Genomic DNA, 21,716 nt, shown 5'->3' with positions numbered 1-21,716 from the left:
TAAACAATTTCATATATTTTTTTATTTTACATGGAAATTTACAAATCTAATTTGCTCTGCAGCTTTCTTATCCAAAACTTGTAATAAAAAAAAAAAAACATTGACTTGTTTGTTATGGCCACTACTTTATCACATTTAAGTTCATCATAATTATTTATCATCATATTATATTTGCACATGCTGATTCATGGATTTGTCCTTTTCAGCTATAAACCATCTGTTTTCATAGGACGTTATGGTGTTCATGGCACTACATGAAGCTGCAGTCACCACACTACAACATTACACACACTACAATATAAATTATCTTTCAAAAAGCTTCAATAAAAGATGGCAACAGATAAATTATTTCTCAAGCCAAAAGCTTTGGCACAATTAGCATAAATAGGATCTTGAGCGTAGAAGGCACACTTGGACAATGTAAACATACGTTTGACAATGGTCACAATGCACACTTTTTTTGGTCAAAAGAATACAAGTTACTTGTGTTGTGTGTATACGAGTACACATTTTACTGGAGTTAGTATGTAAATAAGTGAGACCATGTGTTATAATTAGACAAATTCACCATTGAACGGTAATGGGGGAGATGAGCAGAGTGCTGCTGTTGATGGAGGTTTATCAGAGGGTTTATCAGCATTACAAGGCTTCAAACTCATCAATTCTTTGCTTAGTGTTGCCCATTCGGATCTGACGAAGCGTCTTGTACTTGTCCCTCCCGGCTCGTACATTTTCATTGTGCAGAATGTCATTCTGAGTCTTCTTAGTGTCATCTCGGGCCTCGGCCAGCTCAGAGCTCAGGGCCTGCATATAAAAAAAATAAATATAATCACTCACTAGACAGCAGAGGAAAGTGGGAGGTGTAATCAAAGATCTGAAACTGAAATACTGTATAATGCATACTAGTAGTGTTTCAGACTTTCGCTAATGAGCGAAACTGTTAAGTGAACAAATCATAATTTTTTTACCTCCACACTGGAAAAAAATTACATTTTGTCAGGCAACCCAAAAAATGGTTTTATTCAAGTAAAAAAAAAATGTATTTAATCTGACTAAACCAATCTGATAAATTAGGTTACACCAACTGAATACATGTGTATGGGTTAAGTAGACGTAGATCCTTGTGGCAACAATAGTTACCCCTTTTTTACAACCAAAATAGACTGTAATTATTGTCTGTCCATTTATCACTTATGTATATGTATATATACTGTATAAATCTTTTCAGAGAGCACTTAACCAGTCACACTTATTGCACTTAAATCTGTTTTGAATGCTATCCTGATGCTAGTGAAACTTTGTAGTATGGCACTTTTCGTACAAATGTCGCGTATGTTTTCCTCTTTTGTAAGTCGCTATGGATAAAAGCGTCTGCCAAATGAATAAATGTAAATGTAAAATGTAAATATCCATGTATACATATATGCATTGCATTGTTGTTTGCACGAGAGTTCTTTTCTTGACAAACTATCGGCAACTATCGGCATAGATTTCTGCCGATAACCGATTGTTCCAGAAGGTAAATATCGACACTGAATAATCAGTAAAACAGATATATATCAGTCTACTTCTACTACTAATTCATAGACCATTGTAGCTGTTATATACGTATTGAATATACATGCGTGCATAAGTTACCATGAGCTGTTTCTGCACACGCTCGTTCTTCTCTGCCTCTGTGATGCGCTCCTCCTCATTACGGTGGTCCTCTATGCCCTCCACCTGGAGCTCAGCGCTGTAGGTGCTGTTGTTCTCTTCATGATCATCGTGCTCATTCTCAAGTCTCTCCAAAGGTTCCTCCATCGGAGCGGCAGGAGTGGCCATAGGTGCAGCCATAGGTGCAGCCATGGAGGCAACCACAGGGGACGCCATTACATTCTGCAACTCCTCACGGGTCTTTACCAGGTCATCCTGCACCTCTTTAGCCTGAGAGCAGTGGAGTCAATTATTAAGATAAGAATGTGACCATATTGTGACTATTTATGGGATTACACTTTAAATGGATAATCTTTAAGAAACCTACTCCCAAAATGGATTATTAAAGGAATGTTCTGGGTTAGTCTGCTTTCTGAAGATAATGTCAAATTTGTCAAATGCATCATATTTTCTCTGTGGAAAAATAGCCGTCCAAGCATGGGTATTCCTCCCTACATCACTATGCCATGATACTGCCACAGCAGGCTTTTGAGAAAGATAACTCTGATAAACTTCATCTTGTGCTGTGTAATGTGAAAAGGTGTCAAACTGTCAATATTGTTTTAGTCCATAGTTTCATTAAAGCTACAAAAAGGTGGGCCCAGGTGGGTCCCAGTCACCATTCACTTTCATTGTGTTAAAAAAATGTAGTGAAAGTAAATGGTAACAAACGTTAACATTCTGCCAAACATCTCCTTTAGTGTTTCATGTAAGAAAGAACGCTGTCCTTTTCTGCATATCGCGGGACCTTTTTGTGGTCTGCTCTACATAATGCGGTGGCTCGTTTTAGCTTATCGCGGCCCATTCGGCCCGTTTCGCGGGCCGACCCACCGGCCTGCTCGGTTCTCCAGATGGCCAGTCCGCCCCTGATCGGCCCCAAAAAACGTCGGCCCACCGGGAAAATTCCCGGTATGCCAGATTACCAGTCCAGCCCTGCCACCCCATATACCTCATTAAATTTTTTGCCGTTATGCCAACACATCTTCAGTATTCCTCAATCTATTCTCTTATGAATATTACAACAATAGTGCCATTAAAAAAACATATTTTAACTACTTAATTACCAAAAATACATAAGGCCATTAAAAGCCCGGGATATGTAATAGTGTCACTTTTTTGCACTTCCATAAATCATATTTTTATGATTATTTAATTATATATAAGTTTGCTATCACATGATATTTATTCCTATCACATGATATTTATTCTTTTGTATATTACAAGACGAATAAGTACTATATTCATACAAATACCTACAATCACATTGATTTTCTGTGTGACAAGTATGAATTATCAGGATTCCATAGCATGTATAATATGTATGTGTACACGCATATTTCTTACTCAAGGTGGCGCTAATGTTTCAGTGATTCACTGTTGCAAAAATCAACAGCTTTGGCAATATTGTATGTACTACAGTCATGCCAATAAAGCTCACTGAATTAATCGACTTGATTTACATTTGAAATTGCTATTTGACAAAGAATTGTGGAAATAAACTATAGCAAGTACAACACATGAACAGTATAATATGGCGATTGTCATTTCAGTGTACTACTGAAGTTGTGCATCTATTTAGACTCAAATGTAACTTGTGTGTAGCTTGTGTGTTTAACAGCCAGTTATGTCTCATGAAATTTCAGTGTTGAAGTAATGAATCCTGTTCTATATCTGTTGCATCATCTCTTTGAAATATGTAAAAATAAAACATCACTGGACCCTTTTATATTTAATATTATTATTTATGAGCCTTAATATATCCTCTTGCAACTCACCTTGTTCTGCCATTCATTGGCTTCCTCTTCCTTTACTCTCTTGGCTTCCTCTAGCAGGACAATCTTTGCTGTGTACTCGACCAGATCTGCTGCCTTTAAAAACAACATCAGCATGGTATCATCATCAGCAGCCTCTACTCCAGTTCACTCTAGATTCATAATATTATCCCCAGATGTTCTTTTACACAAATTGGCAGAAAATCGTATGTTTGTTACTGATCTCCACTGTTTAAGGTGCTCACCAGCTGCTCCTGAGTTTTCATCTGATCTTCAGCTTTCCTGGTCAACTCTTCTTTAGCCATCAGTGCTGCCTGTCGTTCAGCCTCCAATCGTACTGCCTCCTCTTCTACCTTTCTCCTCTCCTCCTCCAATTTCCGGGCCCTTTCAAACTGCTCTTGCAGATCTGAGCAATACACACATCCAACCAGAAGGTAGCAGCAATCATTCCACTATAACGCATCATTTGATGCACATGCCAACTCTTGAGTAGGGTTGAGCTGGCAGACATTTTGCATATGTACATTCAATCCAGAGAAGGCATCAGTTAAATATAGCTTGCTTAATAATCTATCTATCTATCCATCCATCCATCCATCCATCCATCCATCTATCTATATATGTGTGTGTGTGTATATATATATATATATATATATGAGACTAATAATCGGGCTTATTACATGGCTCTCTGGAACACTTGATTCTGACTGTTGAGTCAGTGTTTCTGCAGTAAAATATTTTGTATAATTTTATTTAATGATAATATACACTATATATATATTAGTGCTGTCAATCGCTAAAATTTCTTTATCAAATTAATTACATGGTGTCCCGATTAATTAATCGCGATTAATTGCATACACAAATATTTGCAGAGAAAGCCCCTCATATAACAATAATTCAATACATATTGATGAAATAATTATACATAATTATCTTTAAATATTAAAAAATTATATAATAGTAAACAAAACAAAAATAAATAAATATATATATATATATACACACTCACCTAAAGGATTATTAGGAACACCCGTTCAATTTCTCATTAATGCAATTATCTAATCAACCAATCACATGGCAGTTGCTTCAGTGCATTTAGGGGTGTGGTCCTGGTCAAGACAATCTCCTGAACTCCAAACTGAATGTCAAGATGGGAAAGAAAGGTGATTTAAGCAATTTTGAGCGTGGCATGGATGTTGGTGCCAGACGGGCCGGTCTGAGTATTTCACAATCTGCTCAGTTACTGGGATTTTCACGTACAACCATTTCTAGGGTTTACAAAGAATGGTGTGAAAAGGGAAAAACATCCAGTATGCAGCAGTCCTGTGGGCGAAAATGCCTTGTTGATGCTAGAGGTCAGAGGAGAATGGGCCGACTGATTCAAGCTGATAGAAGAGCAACTTTGCCTGAAATAACCACTCGTTACAACCGAGGTATGCAGCAAAGCATTTGTGAAGCCACAACACGCACAACCTTGAGGCGGATGGGCTCCAACAGCAGAAGACCCCACCGGGTCCACTCATCTCCACTACAAATAGGAAAAAGAGGCTACAATTTGCAAGAGCTCACCAAAATTGGACAGTTGAAGACTGGAAAAATGTTGCCTGGTCTGATGAGTCTCGATTTCTGTTGAGACATTCAGATGGTAGAGTCAGAATTTGGTGTAAACAGAATGAGAACATGGATCCATCATGCCTTGTTACCACTGTGCAGGCTGGTGGTGGTGGTGTAATGGTGTGGGGGATGTTTTCTTGGCACACTTTAGGCCCCTTAGTGCCAATTGGGCATCGTTTAAATGCCACGGACTACCTGAGCATTGTTTCTGACCATGTCCATCCCTTTATGGCCACCATGTACCCATCCTCTGATGGCTACTTCCAGCAGGATAATGCACCATGTCACAAAGCTCGAATCATTTCAAATTGGTTTCTTGAACATGACAATGAGTTCACTGTACTAAAATGGCCCCCACAGTCGCCAGATCTCAACCCAATAGAGCATATTTGGGATGTGGTGGAGCAGGAGCTTCGTGCCCTGGATGTGCATCCCACAAATCTCCATCAACTGCAAGATGCTATCCTATCAATATGGGCCAACATTTCTAAAGAATGCTTTCAGCACCTTGTTGAATCAATGCCACGTAGAATTAAGGCAGTTCTGAAGGCGAAAGGGGTCAAACACAGTATTAGTATGGTGTTCCTAATAATCCTTTAGGTGAGTGTATATATATATATATACATATATATACATATACATATATATATATATATATATATATATATATATATATATATATATATATATACTGAAATATCTGAACGGTACCAATACTAAATTCCTAAGTATCGATACTAGCCGAGCTGTCACTTTCACTTCTCTCCAAAGGCGTTGACAAACACCACACACACTCGCACTCCTCTCATTACGCTCTGGTTAAATAGCAAACGTGAAGTGAATGTAAAGATGGCGAGTGCATGCAGCGCCCAGCGACCAGTTTTGTTTGATAAAGAACACAGCAGGAGTGCTATCTGGAAATATTTTTGATATGAAGCCAGACATCCCAAGTCTCCGGAAGTTCGGGAGTCTCCCGCATATTGATAGCTTCTCCCTGATGCCCGCAATTTAGTTCAAATCTCCGGAATCTATAAGCGCACATAGAACATACTGCACGCATAACATAGATAGCGCGCACACAACATACATAAGCGTGCACGGCAGAGAGGGAGAAGCGAGAGACCTTATGAAAGCTAGTCAACTCCAACCCCCTTTGGCGTTTAAGTATCTTTTGTTGACATTGAGATTGGATTTGATTTGACTTGGAAATACAAAAGATTGCACTTTTTATTTACTTGCACTTTATTGGTTTTTGAATGTATGGCAATCTGAGAGGCTTTTGAACAAGTGCAATACCTCAGGACATTTTGTTCATGTAAAATATACCTCATTGTCATGTTCTAGACAGTTCTACCCTCTTAATATTGTGGCAGTTTTTTTCTCTGTGGTATCGAAAATGGTATCGAATATCAATATTTTTCAAGGTATCGTATCGAAGTTAGAAATTCTAGTATCGTGACAACACTAATATATATATATACATAAAATACAAATATTCAGATAATTAAAATGCATTACATTCTTAATCAATAATACATAAAGCGGCTTTAGAATACAATGTATTGTTTACTACCATATTATTGATCATAAGTCAATCATTGGCATACAGTTCACAGCAATCCATTTCACAAGTGAATTTGTCAATCAGTTGGAGATTTATTACGAGGGCTTGTTTAAGGACCGTCAATGTACACCTGCGTCAGACAGATGCTTGTGTAGCATCTTGGGTGCGTTGCATCATAAACATAAAATGTTTAGGTCACTGTGTCAAGTTAAATATAGTTTAATACTTAGAACGCATCTTAAGATCCCTTAGTTCGAATTAGCGCTCCATCAAATGTTTTGAACGCAAGAACGTGATGCATGTTTGTGTTCTTCTGTCTGCTGAAGTGTTGTTTTGTTCACTGTATAAACTGCACGTTGCCCACACAGCTGAAGTTTCACTTATTGCCCTCTGGAGTAAACAGGTGGTACTACAAGCTTGCATTTCTCAGGAATCTTCCTTATTACGGTCCAGGGGCATTGCGATTAATTGCGATAACATTTTTAATAAAATTAATCGCACTGAATTAATGCATTAAATCGACAGCCCTAATATATATATATATATATATATATATATATATATATATATATATATATATATATATATATATATAATACTAAGTATAATATAAACAATCTAAAATAACACTAAAGATAACCTAATATACTGTACAACATTAGAAACTATATTGAAGGTTGTCCCAGCCAATCCATTTTCTTATTTGCTAGTTTTATATCTTTCATAAATGATCTCACATATGTTATTATAGCAAAATATACCCCATCAGAGTATAAGACTCCTCGGATTCACAGCATGGTCCTGATGACCCTGAAAGGATTTATTTTGCTGTAGCAACTAGGAAACTGTACAATATTCATTACTTAACTACTTTAATATACTTCATAGTGTTGTTTAACTGGTTAACTGAAAAAAACATGAATTACATCATCACAGATATAATTTGCTCATTAAATTTTGTTACCTCTCTCAACCTTTTTGGTTTGCTCCTCAAACTGGTACAGCTTCAACATCATCTCTTGCTTCTCTTTCTCCACCATCTCTTTTTCTTTCTCTACTGCCTCTCTTTTCTTCTTCTCATTTTCTAGCTGAGCCCTGTGAAGAATACAAATAGTTAGCATCCTCATACAGAATGTGATACATTTAAAAATGGATTGCACATTGGGCTAAAGGCACCCCTTAAGGAAAAAAATATTTTTATTCTTGTCGCAAAGTGTATCTTTGATTGGGGGGTGTTAATCCAAGTGTGGGGAGTGATTTAGTGTAGATACAGCAGCAATTCTTATAGGGAAATATTTGACATCTTTCAAAATGAGACAGCAACATGCTTTTTTTGGTTTTGCTTTGTCTTGAGCAACAAATTTAGATAATACATATTCAAAATAACCAGTTCAGAATGGGATGTGCCATTTCCTGGTTATTTCAATCTAGCACCCAATTAACAAATACATCTCCCTTGTGATTGGATCAGTCAATGTGAGCTCACTTTGTCCATTCTTCAGAACAAATCTATTTGCCCCATGAAGAATAACAATGCGTTTTATGGGGGGGCTTTAGCCCCTGCAGAATGGAGCTTTTTACCCTAAATACTATCCTTTCTTATTAGTTAAAAAAACATTTTTATTTAATCACCTTGATCAAAAAATGACAAATAAGTATTTTGTTAGATCAAATTAGCTCAAAATTAACTTTTACACATTGCATGTGATGACCTAATGGATCAGGAACATTTTGCAGTGCATAGTGACAAACAGGAAAATGCTGTGAGTTTTTGTTGCTATTTAGGGTTTAGGGAGAAAATCAAATGTGCCTTTACCTCAAAGACACTTCAGCCCTGTTATTTACACTGAAGGCAAATGAAAGGCTGGATTATGGCCTGGGCTAGTAGGACCAGTATTCAGGGTCTCAGACTACCAGGGACTTCCAAAGCCTTAGGCCACCCAGCCCAAGAATTTTCCTGCTGAAAAAACCCAACTAAACCCCCCCTAAGCTGAATAGTTGGTCTCCCAGCCTGGTCTGGCTGGTCTGTTGGCTCGTTTTAAAGGGGTTTAGGGCCTTTTTTAGGCATGGAGACCAGCTTGAGTCCCAACTAAATCAGTTGAGCACCAAATTGGCCAGGTTAGGAGACCATCATTAACCAGACAAGACCAGTAAACCATCTAAGGCTGGTTTAAGCTGTTTTTTTCAGCAAATATCTAAAAAAAAAACTATATGTATTTATATGTATATATGTGTGTGTGTGTGTGCCTGTATACATATATGGATCAATAGATATAATTAAAAAATGTATTTGATTATAATAATTAAAGTGATTATGATCTGTCCTGACCTGCTCAGTTTCTTGCTGTGCTAAACAGGGCAGCTTGTCTTTCCTATGTAATGATGCACTCTGAGCAATGAATGGCGCTTCCTCACCTCTCCATCTGTCTCTGGTGTTTCTCCTCTCTGGCCTGTGCCTTCATCTGCTGCACCTCAATAGTGTCAGGTTTCCTGCGCTGCATGTAAAGTTCATGGTTTCCCATGCACAACAGCAGGATGCGCTTGTTAATGCGCAAGCGCGATGCATAGAACACAAATTCCTGGAAGACCAAGAGCGAGTACAGTATGTGAAACATTTAATAATGTTGTAAGCATAAATATGAGGTAAATGTGTTTTTTATGCTTAAAATGAATATTTCGGGTCCAATACAAGTTAGGCTCAATCGACAGCATTTATGGCATAATGTTGATTATGATTATCCTTTTCTTTAAAAAGAGCAAAAATTAAGGTTACATTGAGGCACTTACAATGGATGTAAATGGAGCCAATCCTTAAATGTTAAAATACTCACTGTTTCAAAGAATAGCCACAAGATGTAAACAATATACATGTTAACATGAGTTTAGTGTGATAAAATTGCTTGTCTTTTCTGAGAAAAGTACTACCTAATAAAACCTAACTTTGTTGGCATGAGGACGTAACTCTGTAAACCCAAAAACAGCCATAAAAATGATGATTCAAAGAACTTTACACAAGTTGTAAAAGAAGGATTAATGAAAGGTATTTTTTTTATATTATAAGCTTCTTATTTCTGCCTTATAACTATCAAAAACAATTTCATTCATGCTCCAATCATTTCTATTGTAAGTGCTTCACTATGACCATGATTTTTGCTTTTTTTTATTAAATCTGAATCTTTTTTTTAGTTTTTTTGTTTGTTTTTGGTAACCAACACTATGCCACAAATGCTGTCAAAAAAGCTTAACTTGAATTGAACCTGGAATATTCTTTTACATTTTACTCAACATATGAAAGAAAGCTTATATGAAAGACCAATTCCACATTTTTAGGGAATATTTGTGCATTAATTGTAAAATTTAAAGAAATAATTGCAAGCAATATGAGTCAGGCAGCTTACGGAAAAAAGCATGCAATTCTTTCAAGGATGAAAAGCAATATCATTTGGAATAAAAATATGAGGTCCTTCCTGTAGACTGGTCACAAGACTCTTTAAAATTATCTTTGGTTGCAACAAACAATAATATGCAAAAAAAGTTTTTCTGGGAGAAAGAGTGAGAGAGACAGAGAGAGACAGAGAGAGAGAGAGAGAGAGAGAGAGAGAGAGAGAGAGAGAGACAGAGAGAGAGAGAGAGAGAGAGAGAAAGAGAGAGAGAGAGAGAGAGCGAGAGGTGTAGTTTTCCAATGGTACAGTAACATGATCAGTTTGGGTGTATGACCTAGACAAACAACAGACATTAGTGACACACCTATGGGCCATATAATACTTCAAACTCTGCAGACATAATTGTTTTAGGCCTACACTTATGGCATATGGGTGGTCGACCTACTTCTGGGAAAGCTGACGTTGTGCAGTGTGACATAATCTACTTCATCTGAAACTTTTAAACAGCATTTGCTAATTTCTTTATTATTATGCATGCAATACATTAAATATTTGTACTTTTAAAGATAACTTTTTCATGCCAAAAGATCTAGAAAATTAAATAGATTGAAGATAAACACAAGTTTGAAAATGAACTAGTCAAGGCAACAATGTGGTTCAAAATGGTGAAAAGTTTAAAAGAAATGGTGACCCATCACAGCACAATTCTCTTATGCATTTTAACCTAAACATTTTATTGTGATTTAAAAAAAGAAAATGGACATGTTTTGCATTAAATACCTATTTCATTTTGGAAAATAACACACATCCATTGTTATAATCTAAAATTAATGCAAAGAGCGAACTGTAAGACTTACTGGGGCCTTTTTGTCAATGGGCTTGATAATGAACTTCTTGTCATTAAATGAGACGTTCCTTATTTCACTCCATGGAAATCCAATCTTTGGCGTCAACCTACGTAATGAAGCACAAGAAGATTTCAGGAACTGACAATGTTAACCTTTAAGTTTAATGCCTTTTTTGTGCATTGTCAATTCATATCAGATGTCCTTAGGTGCAATGACCTCCCAATAATAACAACCATGCGGTCATATTGACTCAAATCCCTCACAGCTCGGATTTATGTGGGTTTGAAGAGTGACTCCACAGATCATTGACCACAAAGTCATGACAGCTACCACGCTGACCCAAATATCCCGGACTGATCTGTCAGCATTTCTAAATTATTACTGGTTTTCTTCACAAATCTGACAATTCTTACCTGTCATCTTTTTCATAGATATTAAGTCCCAAAGCATCCACTCCCAACCACAGGTCTGTTCCTTTCTTGTTCTTGATGTCGAAGTAGTTGACGCCATACATCTCCAAATCCTGTGCGATCTTCAAATATTCAAGCATGGCATCTTCTCTAGTGACAAGGAATTCAAAAAGATGATTACAATCGTGCACAGCACTAAAGGGATATACAGTAAAAGTCCAAGTTTGGAGAAAATGTAGATTTTTTGGTCACTACACATTTCAATTTGGGATTGTCAATAGTTATGATGCTTATTCTAAAGAGTGGGAAATTGTATTAATAGATAATAAGTAGGTGCGTCCAAACTTTTGACTGGTGGAATATATTTGTCAAACTCACTTAGGAATGCCTCTGTGCTCCACATGCCATATCTGGATCCTCTCCTCCCATTGCTCTTTAGAGAGTTTGTGCTGGTCGAACACTCTGTATGACAGGATATAAAACTGTCACAACATCTGCAAGCCATGGCAAGAACCACATGTCAAAATGTAAAGTGTCATGGCCACAGGATAAACACTATTATGCAATGTGCTCTAGTATGTAAATAAAATAAAAATACATTGACATTTTCAAGATTCTTAATGCGATTCAACAAATGTGTGGCCTGAACCTCAAAACATATGCAAATACACTGTAAATGTAATGCTATGACAACATTATTGTTTTTATTTATCTACCTTTCTAGTTTTCAGAGTTTCAACTCAATTTTCCTCATCTGTAATGCAAAAGTGGTCGATAAAAGTGCAATAAACTTATCACTGTAGGTTGTAACTTTGGCACACTTTGATTTTACTATAGAATTAACGGTAGCAATTAAACTTAAGTTTCAATTTCAATGGGTTGATTGGGCCCCATTATGCCGACACACTGACCAGCACCATCTCCTCTCAGACATGTTTGCAACGGCTCCAGTGTGTTTAACTTTCCCTGTGGTGTGACCAGAACCATGTTACGTCAGCAGCGTGAGAGACCCAGGTTTAGAGACCATGTTGACACCAAGGAGCATAATCAGTGACAAGTGCAATTTGGAGGTTGATTTTTCCCTCTAACACTACATCTTGGTTAGGATGGTGTTTGGGTAGTAGTGTACAGTTTATAAAACAGGCATTCCTCTGCATTGTACAACAGCCTGTACAATTGAAAACAACTCACTTCACAACTCGCTTTTGGCACCCCTCTGTGGACATTTCACCCGGAAAATGGAGGTCACACCCGTGCCCATTCGCCTAACAACACTTACCGCTTTGGCCACTGGGGGCAGTGTTTTAAATTTCAGTAAGTACAGAAACTGATTTATAGCTAAAGAAAAGTCAACCAACTGTTTCTGATTTCACTGTGAAATCAGTCTAGCCAAGATAGCATTTTATCATCTTACCTCTGGGGCAGCAACCGCTCAGATGCTAAGTACCCATCTTTGTGGATTTCGCTCGAGTTGTCTCCTAACTTGGCTTGTACGGAATAGGAGGCCAGTAACACTGCCGTCTCTGGAGGGCAGTAGAACTCATCGCTCAAGATGGCTTCCTTTACTTGCATGAAGAACAGCTTTTTTGTGATGTCCTGAATCAGTTCCTCACCAACGTCTTCAGGGTAGTGCTTGGCCCTGAACTTAAACTGCAGAGGGTTCTCTTGCTTTACCTCTTGAGAGGATACCTATTAGAAATCCGAATGAAGAATGATGGTTGGTTAGTTGTCTGACTGGGATGCTGTGATTAGACACATTATGGACAATAAAATAAGACAAATATACAAAATGAGAGCAAACACGAGTTAATATAAGTCAACATGAAATGGTGTTTGCAAGCCACATTTCTTCTGTAATGTGACATATTAAGTAAAACATAATATTCAATGAGAAAAAGGTATAAGGTAGGATTTTATCCATTGGGAATAGGTTGGATCATGAAAGTGCCAAAGTGAGTAAAATGGTGTCGTAATCAGACAATGTTTTACACATGAGTTTCAGATGGAGGTTTTAATGAGTAAAACGTACCTTCCTAACCTTAAACTTTAACCTAAAACCTAAGCAAGTGTCCTAAAAGCAAATGAGGGGTGAACAAAAGAGACATCCTAATCGTTAACCAATGCCTAAACCTAAACGAAAGTGTCCAGAAAACAAAATGAGAATTGAGATGCACATTTTCTGAAGCAACCACGTCATCTCCTGTCGCTTCTATGACACTTTGGTTTCACATCTCAGCTTGCATGCTTGACTCAAATCCAACACTCTATGAGGTGAGCTACCCCGGAAGCTAATCACATGGAAATAAGTGCAGCAGCTGTTTACTACTGTATCTAGGCAACAACTCAAGAAGACATCAGCTTGTCTGTGAATTGAAGTATTCATCTCTTTGGATTTACCACCAAAACTATACAAGCACAAAACAACAGTTATGTTTGTCTGCCACGGATGCATTGAATGTGCAATGATTTGAAGAATATAAGTGTTGGTCTGCCGTGAGCCCGCTGATGCGTTGCAAGAGATGTGAAAAATATGAGCTGCTCTCTGAAGGGGATTTATTTGGACACAAGCAGGTATGACAAAATGCATGAAACCATAATAACTGCGATTGGGAGCCAGCAAAGACATGAATTATATGTCATCAATAGTGGTTCACTATTTGGTACGATTGCATTCATATGAGCAGCGAACCGCACCAGAGTTCACATGAACCGTACCCCAGATCACCTTTTCAAGTGGGCTTGGGTGCGGTTTGAGGGTGCCCACCAAATGTGCTAGTGTGAAAGCACCCTTAGATTTCGGCACATCAAATTCTGCAAAAATGTCGTTACAGTAAATTAGCGTTCATTCTCTGAGACTAGGGCAGTTTTCGAATTGATACGAATTCGCCACTTTGTAATATAGTGACGAATTCTCAAGACTATGTTGAATAATTAGAGTTTATTGTATTTCACTATAGCAATTTTGCCAATGATTTCCTTTGATATTGTTTTTTTTATTGACATTTTATGATTCTGTACTCTCCAGGCTCTGTATTGTCTGTGAATATTATTAATGTTATAGTCAACATGAAACAGTGTTTGCAACCCATTTTTCTTCTGCAATGTAACATATTTGCAAGTGAAGCAGGATATTCAGAAAGAAGTGAACAGGAAATATTGAACAGGATTTTATTCATTGGAATTCATAAAAAATAGGAAGACAAACTTTTTGTTTAATAACGTGCACCAATGAATATGTATTAAGAAAGTAAATAGGGTCCATTTTGAGTTCATGTTGATTTTAATCTGAACATGAAGAATTCATTGCATCCGATGTAACAAAAAGCAAATAAGAATTAAAGTATATGTCCTATACAAAAAACATATTTATAATATAATAATATCGTATACCTTTTTATCCAATTTCAGCCATGTAAGAAAGCCTTTGTTGTCCGTGTACTGCAGACCAAAGTACCACACTTCACGCAAGCCCACTGTCTTAACCACCTGAACACAGCGAGACAGGGGAAAAATTATGATTGTTGACATTTTTCAACTTGTTGTAATTACAAGTACATAAGAAAGTAATACATGCATGAGTAAAAATATTGATTACCTTGATTCTTATGACCTATATTTAACACTTTACACCAAATCACCACAGCACTGAGAATGCAAATATCAAGAGTGCAGCATGACGCTATTGTTATAGGTCAAACAATGGGAGGGTTTTTCCTTTTGTGAGATATGAGGAAGATAAAAATAGGAACTCCTGAATGAGAGTTCATGCTATCAACAGGGAGGGAAACTCCTTTTCACCCAACTTTAATGCTTTATTAGTTAGGTGTGAACAAATAGGCAGAGACGGTGTCCACTACCTTGCTGTTTTTTTCCATATGTCATGTCATACCATAAACATTACCATATAACAAGGTTGTCCTGCGTTACTAATGTGAACAGTATCTGACAAATGATTTACACCTAATGACTACCTCAAAGAATGATTTTAGGTGTGTCTAAGGTGACAGTGAATGCTTTTGCAATTAGTTTTAAGTCTGAACAGTTTAAGTCATTGTTACAGAAACAAATGAGTGATTTTACATCTTATAATAGTGCATATACAGCAGAAGTAGTAGTGCATGTAGTGCATAGTAGTATCAGTGTGCACATGCATGCGTAAGTATATGCTAATATATTTAAATGTCTTGGTAAGACTTTAAAGGAGATTTTAATGGTGAGTTCTTCTAATTTAGTAATATGATGCATGATGAATTACAAAAATCAGTTCCCTTTATTGTTCTGACTGTTGGACTATTGTTCATTAAACTGAGTGTACAGCAGCTGAAACTTACCTGCTCAAAGAGTTGTTTGCCTGTTGTAACCGACTGGATTGCAAATTCCAGTTCGGCATCCATTGTGGTGACTCGGACATTGATCTGCAGAGAACAAATTCAAATTGAAAAGTTTATTTCATTGTCATTGATCGAAGTATTTGAATATTACACCACAAATGACTTGGTACTTGTACTGAAATCTTGCTTAAATGTGCTTAAAATATATATTTTTTTATATTTCAAATGGCAAACACCTGAAATGCATCTCACACCAGAGAATTTATGTTACCTGCCAGATGTACTGTGTGCAAGATTATAAATACGTATTATGATGACATATAATGGCACCCATTTTACATCTAATCATAAAGTCAACTTCAATAATGCCTTGCTGATAAATACAGTATGTATTATGTGATGTTCTCTAGATCATGACATTTATAGATGGTTTGCACAAATTCAACAGATATTTCAAGGTGTGACAGTATTAATATGTGATACTCTAATATAACTCCCGATCTATGTGGTTTAGCCTATGATTTAACAAAGTAAACATTCAATATTGAACATGAACATTTCAATGCTTTTGGAACTTAACGTGTACTGTACTCTTGCAAATAAAACTACTGTTTAAACAAGTAGTGTGCAAGTCGTAAAACAATTAGGGGTTTTCTGTACACATATGAAATAAAAAAAATCGAACTAAAACAGTCAGAAATCTCTTGTTCATGATCACGTCTCAGTCCAGCACACTTTGCACAACCTTTCGTAACAAGCCAGTGAACCTTGGCAGAGCCTTACAAGCATTGTCAAAGTTACACAACCTTCATGTGAGCTTACTCTAGAGCTGTAAAGATAAACCTTTTCAACTTGAGCAACAAATATTAGAAATGTTTTTGAGTAACCAAGATATGTGCACATGAATTTTATCTAATGCTTCTTTCCTTTTGGCATCTGTTGGCAAAGTATGGAATTGAAAAAAATATCATAACCAGAGAAAGAGCAGAGAAACATCAGTGCCTCAAATCAGGAGAAAAGTGGTAAATACAATGCAATAACTGGAAACCCTCACTGGCATATCATAGTCTTAAGCCACCTCAGCAAGTATATGATCTGCAGTTTAGACCCAACACTAGATATTTGTCACGGTTGCAACAAAATGCACTGCTTGGATGTGAATAAAAATAAACTCATAAAATCAATGCATAACCTCTGTTACGAACACTTAGTGCTAGTGAAGTAAAACAAAACCCATCCATATTTGAATACACCATTAATTTAATCTTGTAATTTTGTTGCTTTTAGTTCATGACTATTATCTCTGAGGCCATATGCAAGTGTTGACAAAATTTGTGCTGACAAAATGAACTTTTAGCAGATATATGCAGAATTTAAAGCCTTTCACTTCTGGGAAAAGGGACCAAAAATATTGATGACTCATGCTGAACTGCACCGATGTTTGTTAAATCATATGCTCACTAGAAGGACAATGTCCCTCTCCTACAACTGAAAAGCAAGTAGCAAATCATGGCTGTAATGTAACTAAAGCTTACTCGCTGTTTAAAAAATAACAAGCCCTTATAGATACATCCTGCCCAAACTTCCTTGTAAATGAGTCAAAAAAGTACAGAAAACTGCTCTTGTCAAGTCATTTCATATGGTCTTTCATAAATCAAACATATAAATTTGTCTACTTATATTCTAAGTGCAAATTTTAGTTGGAGATCTGATGTTGCAAATAATATGTAACAGTATAAGGATGGGCAACGAGGAGGTGGGAACCGGCTGAGGACACACAGACCCCTATTTTAAGGACACACAGACACACATTCAGTGCAGCCGCATACGTCTCGCTCTCCTCAAACTGGCGTCTCCGGCTCCCCTTCAGTAGCAGTTTTAACCACCATCCCCTGGTGGATGGCAGCAGCGAGGACTTCATGACAGTACATCCCTCCACCTCCCCAGGTTTCGGCACCACTGTACCAGTTCAAGGATTGGCAAGGAAGAGGCTGGAACCGGCTGAACAGTAAACATAAAGTTTTAATGTCAAACTTAACTTAAAACAAGCATAAACAAACACAGACACGCATGCAACGTGGCTGCGTGCGTCTCTATCTCGCTCTCTCTCGAACTGGCATCTCCGGCTCCCCTTTATCTCGCTCTTACGCTGATCAGCCCTTCTCGTCACATCGTACATTAAAACAAAAGAGTAGGCACAAAGTGTCCAAGGTAGGGGATTTGGAGTATACAAGACTATCAGTGTACATCAACGAGACGTTAGATAAAGCACGTAAAAGAGTTTAAGTCACAGGTCTCACTAGTATTGTATCTGAACCCATGTGGCCTACATAAAGGCTACTACTAACATAATACTGAAAGCAATGAAATATCTTATGACTTTGAGGTTCTTGTCTATAAGAGGCCAAGACATGATGGTGTTCCTATATCTATTGAGTGGCTTACTTTTGGCACATACTGCATACAATGTGTTGTAATCCACAGAAAATAAAATTAATAATCTCAATGCCAGTATGGAGACTTAATCTTTAAAGCTTTCCTTCCAGTTGGATATGTCCTCACAATGGAACAGCACGCATGAGGGCCACTGTTTAATCCAGCAGTCACCATCTCCATTAGCAACCATGAGCTATTTACCAGAGCTACAAATTTCATCTAGCCAGTAGAATGGATAAAAATACATCAGAACTCAGTGTGACCCAGTGGCAATCCGTGAGGGAATTTTCCAAGGTGGAAAATATGTAAATCAGTATTGAAATATCCAAGCAATAAAACATCGCAGTGGGTATAATATCATGTTTTATAATGTGTTTTTGCTGGTAATTATGCTTCCGAACACCATCCCATGATCTCCAGCCCCTGATGTCTTAAGATAGTCTTGATAACTACCGATTTGTTTTAATCTTTCTGATCACCAACCCAACAATAATCTATACAGTAAACGAACAGAACAAACCATGCAGTGCCATCTACTGACTATGATCAATGCAAACATTTATAAATGAATGGAGGCCCCCATTCCATTTACAACATCTACTCATGCAGTATGTGTAGAGGAACTACATTTCTCCACTTGACTTGATCACGCATGGCATGATACTGAAAGCTGATTGGCTTGACTGGTTCCCACTGATAATGATGAATGCGGAACTCAGAACTCAGAACTAAGAACTCAGTCTTGCATCTTTCGGATGAATTTTGGATGGGAGCAGATGACTTTGCACCATTCAAATATCCATTTTTATTGGCCAATTTACTAATGAGAGGAGCCTTTAATCTTTCAGATGAATTTTGGATGGAAGCAGATGACTTTGCGCCATTTAAATATCCATTTTTATTGGCCAATTTACTAATGAGAGGAGGCTTTAATCTTTCAGACGAATTTTGGATGGAAGCAGATGACTTTGCGCCATTTAAATATCCATTTTTATTGGCCAATTTACTAATGAGAGGAGGCTTTAATCTTTCAGACGAATTTTGGATGGAAGCAGATGACTTTGCGCCATTTAAATATCCATTTTTATTGGCCAGTTTACTAATGAGAGGAGGCTTTAATCTTTCAGACGAATTTTGGATGGAAGCAGATGACTTTGCGCCATTTAAATATCCATTTTGATTGGCCAATTTCATACAATGATCAAGATTCATACAGTGATTGAAGTAATGTTCCAGGTTCAATACAAGTTAAGCTCAATCGATAGCATTTGTGGCATAATACTGATAACCACAAACATTTATTTTGACTTGCCCCTTCCTTTATTTAAAAAAAGGGTTCCAGTGAGGCACTTACAATGGAAGTGAAATGGGGCCAATTTATGAACGTTAAAATACCTACGGTTTGAAAAGTATAGCCACAAGACATAAACAATATGTGTGCAAACATTGTTTTAATGTGACAAAATCACTTACTAACTTTTCTGTGTAATTATATCCAATTTTACAACTTGTTGCAATGACAATGTAATGTCAACAAACCCTACAACCCTAAAATGACTGTAAGAATGACACTATAATACATGACTTTTAACAGATTAATTAATATAAGTGATTTTATAAAATTATAAACTCCACATTTCTGCCTTTAAACCCCACAAATATTGTCCGCATTCACTTGTAAGTGCTTCACTGTAACCTTGATTTGTACTTTTTTTTTAAAGAAAAGGAGGGACTGTTAGAAATGAATTTTTGTGGTAATCAATATGATTTTAACTTGTATACAGGACCCAGAATATTCCTTTAAAACTCAGGAAACGCAAAAGGAAAGTTGCCATGGGGGGCATAAAGTTCCTAACAAGATGCCATTACTGTATACACTCCATTCCCTTCAAATCACAGATATGCATTTGCACACAACACAGGTTTCCAGGGCCTAAATAAGTTTTAAGTCTTTTCTTGGCAAAAAACAAACAAAGTTTTGGTCACTTAAAAATGTATTAATTTTATTGCAATATAACAAAATAGTAAAATTTCAAGTTGCATCTGCAAACAAATGAAGCTGTTATACTTTTTATTTTCATTTACTTTTAATTATCCATTAACTTTTCTTATCCATTTGCAATCACTTTCACCAACTGGTACCAAGGTGTTCCTTACATGAACCATGGACATGTCCCACAAAGTTTGACAACCAGAAAGTGTCCACCACCAGATCTTGTTTTGTATTTTTGTATTATATTTTGAATAATTTTTTTTATAATTTAAACACTAACAAATACATATGATTTAATTAGATTATTTGAAATGCAGTGAAACTCATCAAGTGTAGCATAAGTGTGCAAATACTTTTTTTAATCATTGTATTGTAAGATCCCAGTCTTTTTTTTAATTACTAAAAGATCTTTTAAGTGATCTCAAATATTAAGGGTTGCATAAAGAAAAATCATGATCAATGAAGTTGGATTACAAGGAACCTCTCTAGAATGTTAATGACATCACATCCTGGCATTCAAATGCCAAAGTCAATTCAACAAAGTATGTTCACTGTGCAGCACAATCTGCATCTAGCTAATATTTTACTTTACAGCTGTGCCCACAAACACAGCATGAACTCATCGCCATTGTCTAAGTCTAGTTAATGTGTAAAGACTCGTCTTCCTGAGGCATGTTAACCATCACTTGAATAGTTATTGTTTTCTTAAAGTTGGAGGTAATCACTACCACCTTCTTTGAAAGAAGGGGTATAAAACTGCCAATGTAATTTAGAAGAAAACCACTAATTGTAAGCATTAATAATATAAGTCATTCTACGTTGTCAAAACTGCAGGGAAAATGGTGAGGTAATACATCAATAAAGTGCTGCTAAAGATCAATCTTTACAACACATGACAGGCTTTCTTTTCGATCTTATCATTCAGAAAAGATTACCCAAAATATTGATTGTGATATTGAAATTGACATTGCTTAATGTAACTTGTATGTAATGGAATGTAAGGCTTCTTTACAGGCATATATGCAAAGGCCTATTTCAAATCTTAATACACTGTAATGAAACACAATGCAAGCAAAACCTCTAAATAGACATATTAATAGGATGCAATGTATTAATACAATCTGAGAAACAGAATCATAATGGCATTATACTATCTAAGCCTATGCATTAATATATTAGATTATTATTGGGCTACTTGTTCAAAACAACTTCAATTACTCAAATAATTAATTAAGCAACCTCATGTCTAAAATTAGCTACACATATGACCTAATTTGTTCTATGTACAGTAGGCTAATAAATTGCTTCACGTTTAACAGAAAGAAAAGTGATACTCACAGGCTTAGGCATTGTCAGTCTTGTGTGGGACTCGGATCAAGCGAGAAAAGTTAACCAGAGAAACACACTGGATTGTGTGCGCTCTTATGCGTCCGATGAGAGAGTCACGCAGTGAACGCAGGCTGTGAGGCTCATTTCTGACTCATTTTCTATAGATGGTGTCAAAGCCTCGCCCCAACGAGATCTAGTACGATACGTTAGACAAGTCGAGTTAAAGAGTGCTCTCTGCTTACATCGCACCTGTGGAAACTCGACCTTTGATCGGTCTCACTCCCGGTTTTCACTGCAAGCGCGCCGCAAACTACGCATGCGCAGCTTGATGCAATGGA

General features: G+C 36.9%; 1 protein-coding gene across 2 annotated transcripts; it reads right to left on the bottom strand.

Moving 5' to 3' along the window:
• Nucleotides 1-21,668, bottom strand: LOC127662776 (ezrin-like). Of its 2 annotated transcripts, XM_052154091.1 has the most exons (13): nt 21,388-21,668; nt 15,621-15,704; nt 14,680-14,775; nt 12,704-12,978; nt 11,668-11,751; nt 11,293-11,439; nt 10,889-10,985; nt 9,064-9,227; nt 7,613-7,743; nt 3,713-3,873; nt 3,471-3,563; nt 1,639-1,926; nt 1-804 (listed from the first exon to the last, which is right to left on the bottom strand). In XM_052154091.1, exons 1-13 carry the CDS (start codon nt 21,397-21,399, stop codon nt 640-642), a joined length of 1,797 nt encoding a protein of 598 aa, XP_052010051.1. In that variant the 5' UTR covers nt 21,400-21,668; the 3' UTR covers nt 1-639. The 2 variants fall into 2 exon arrangements, with proteins under 2 accessions (XP_052010051.1, XP_052010052.1); XM_052154092.1 differs by lacking the exons at nt 12,704-12,978; nt 14,680-14,775; nt 21,388-21,668 and having other exon boundaries at nt 15,621-15,679.
• Nucleotides 21,669-21,716: the final 48 nt, after the last annotated feature.

The sequence above is a fragment of the Xyrauchen texanus genome, chromosome 22, assembly GCF_025860055.1.
Source record: "Xyrauchen texanus isolate HMW12.3.18 chromosome 22, RBS_HiC_50CHRs, whole genome shotgun sequence".
Classification (NCBI taxonomy): domain Eukaryota; kingdom Metazoa; phylum Chordata; class Actinopteri; order Cypriniformes; family Catostomidae; genus Xyrauchen; species Xyrauchen texanus.
Note: the sequence above shows the minus strand (reverse complement) of the source record. Positions and strands in the feature narration are given on the sequence as shown.

Coding starts and splice junctions, on each gene's coding strand:
- LOC127662776 (XM_052154091.1), bottom strand. Junction 12,979..14,679: donor GGCTGAAATTGGATAAAAAG/GTATACGATATT, acceptor GATTTCTAATAG/GTATCCTCTCAAGAGGTAAA. Junction 10,986..11,292: donor ATCTATGAAAAAGATGACAG/GTAAGAATTGTC, acceptor TTCATTACGTAG/GTTGACGCCAAAGATTGGAT.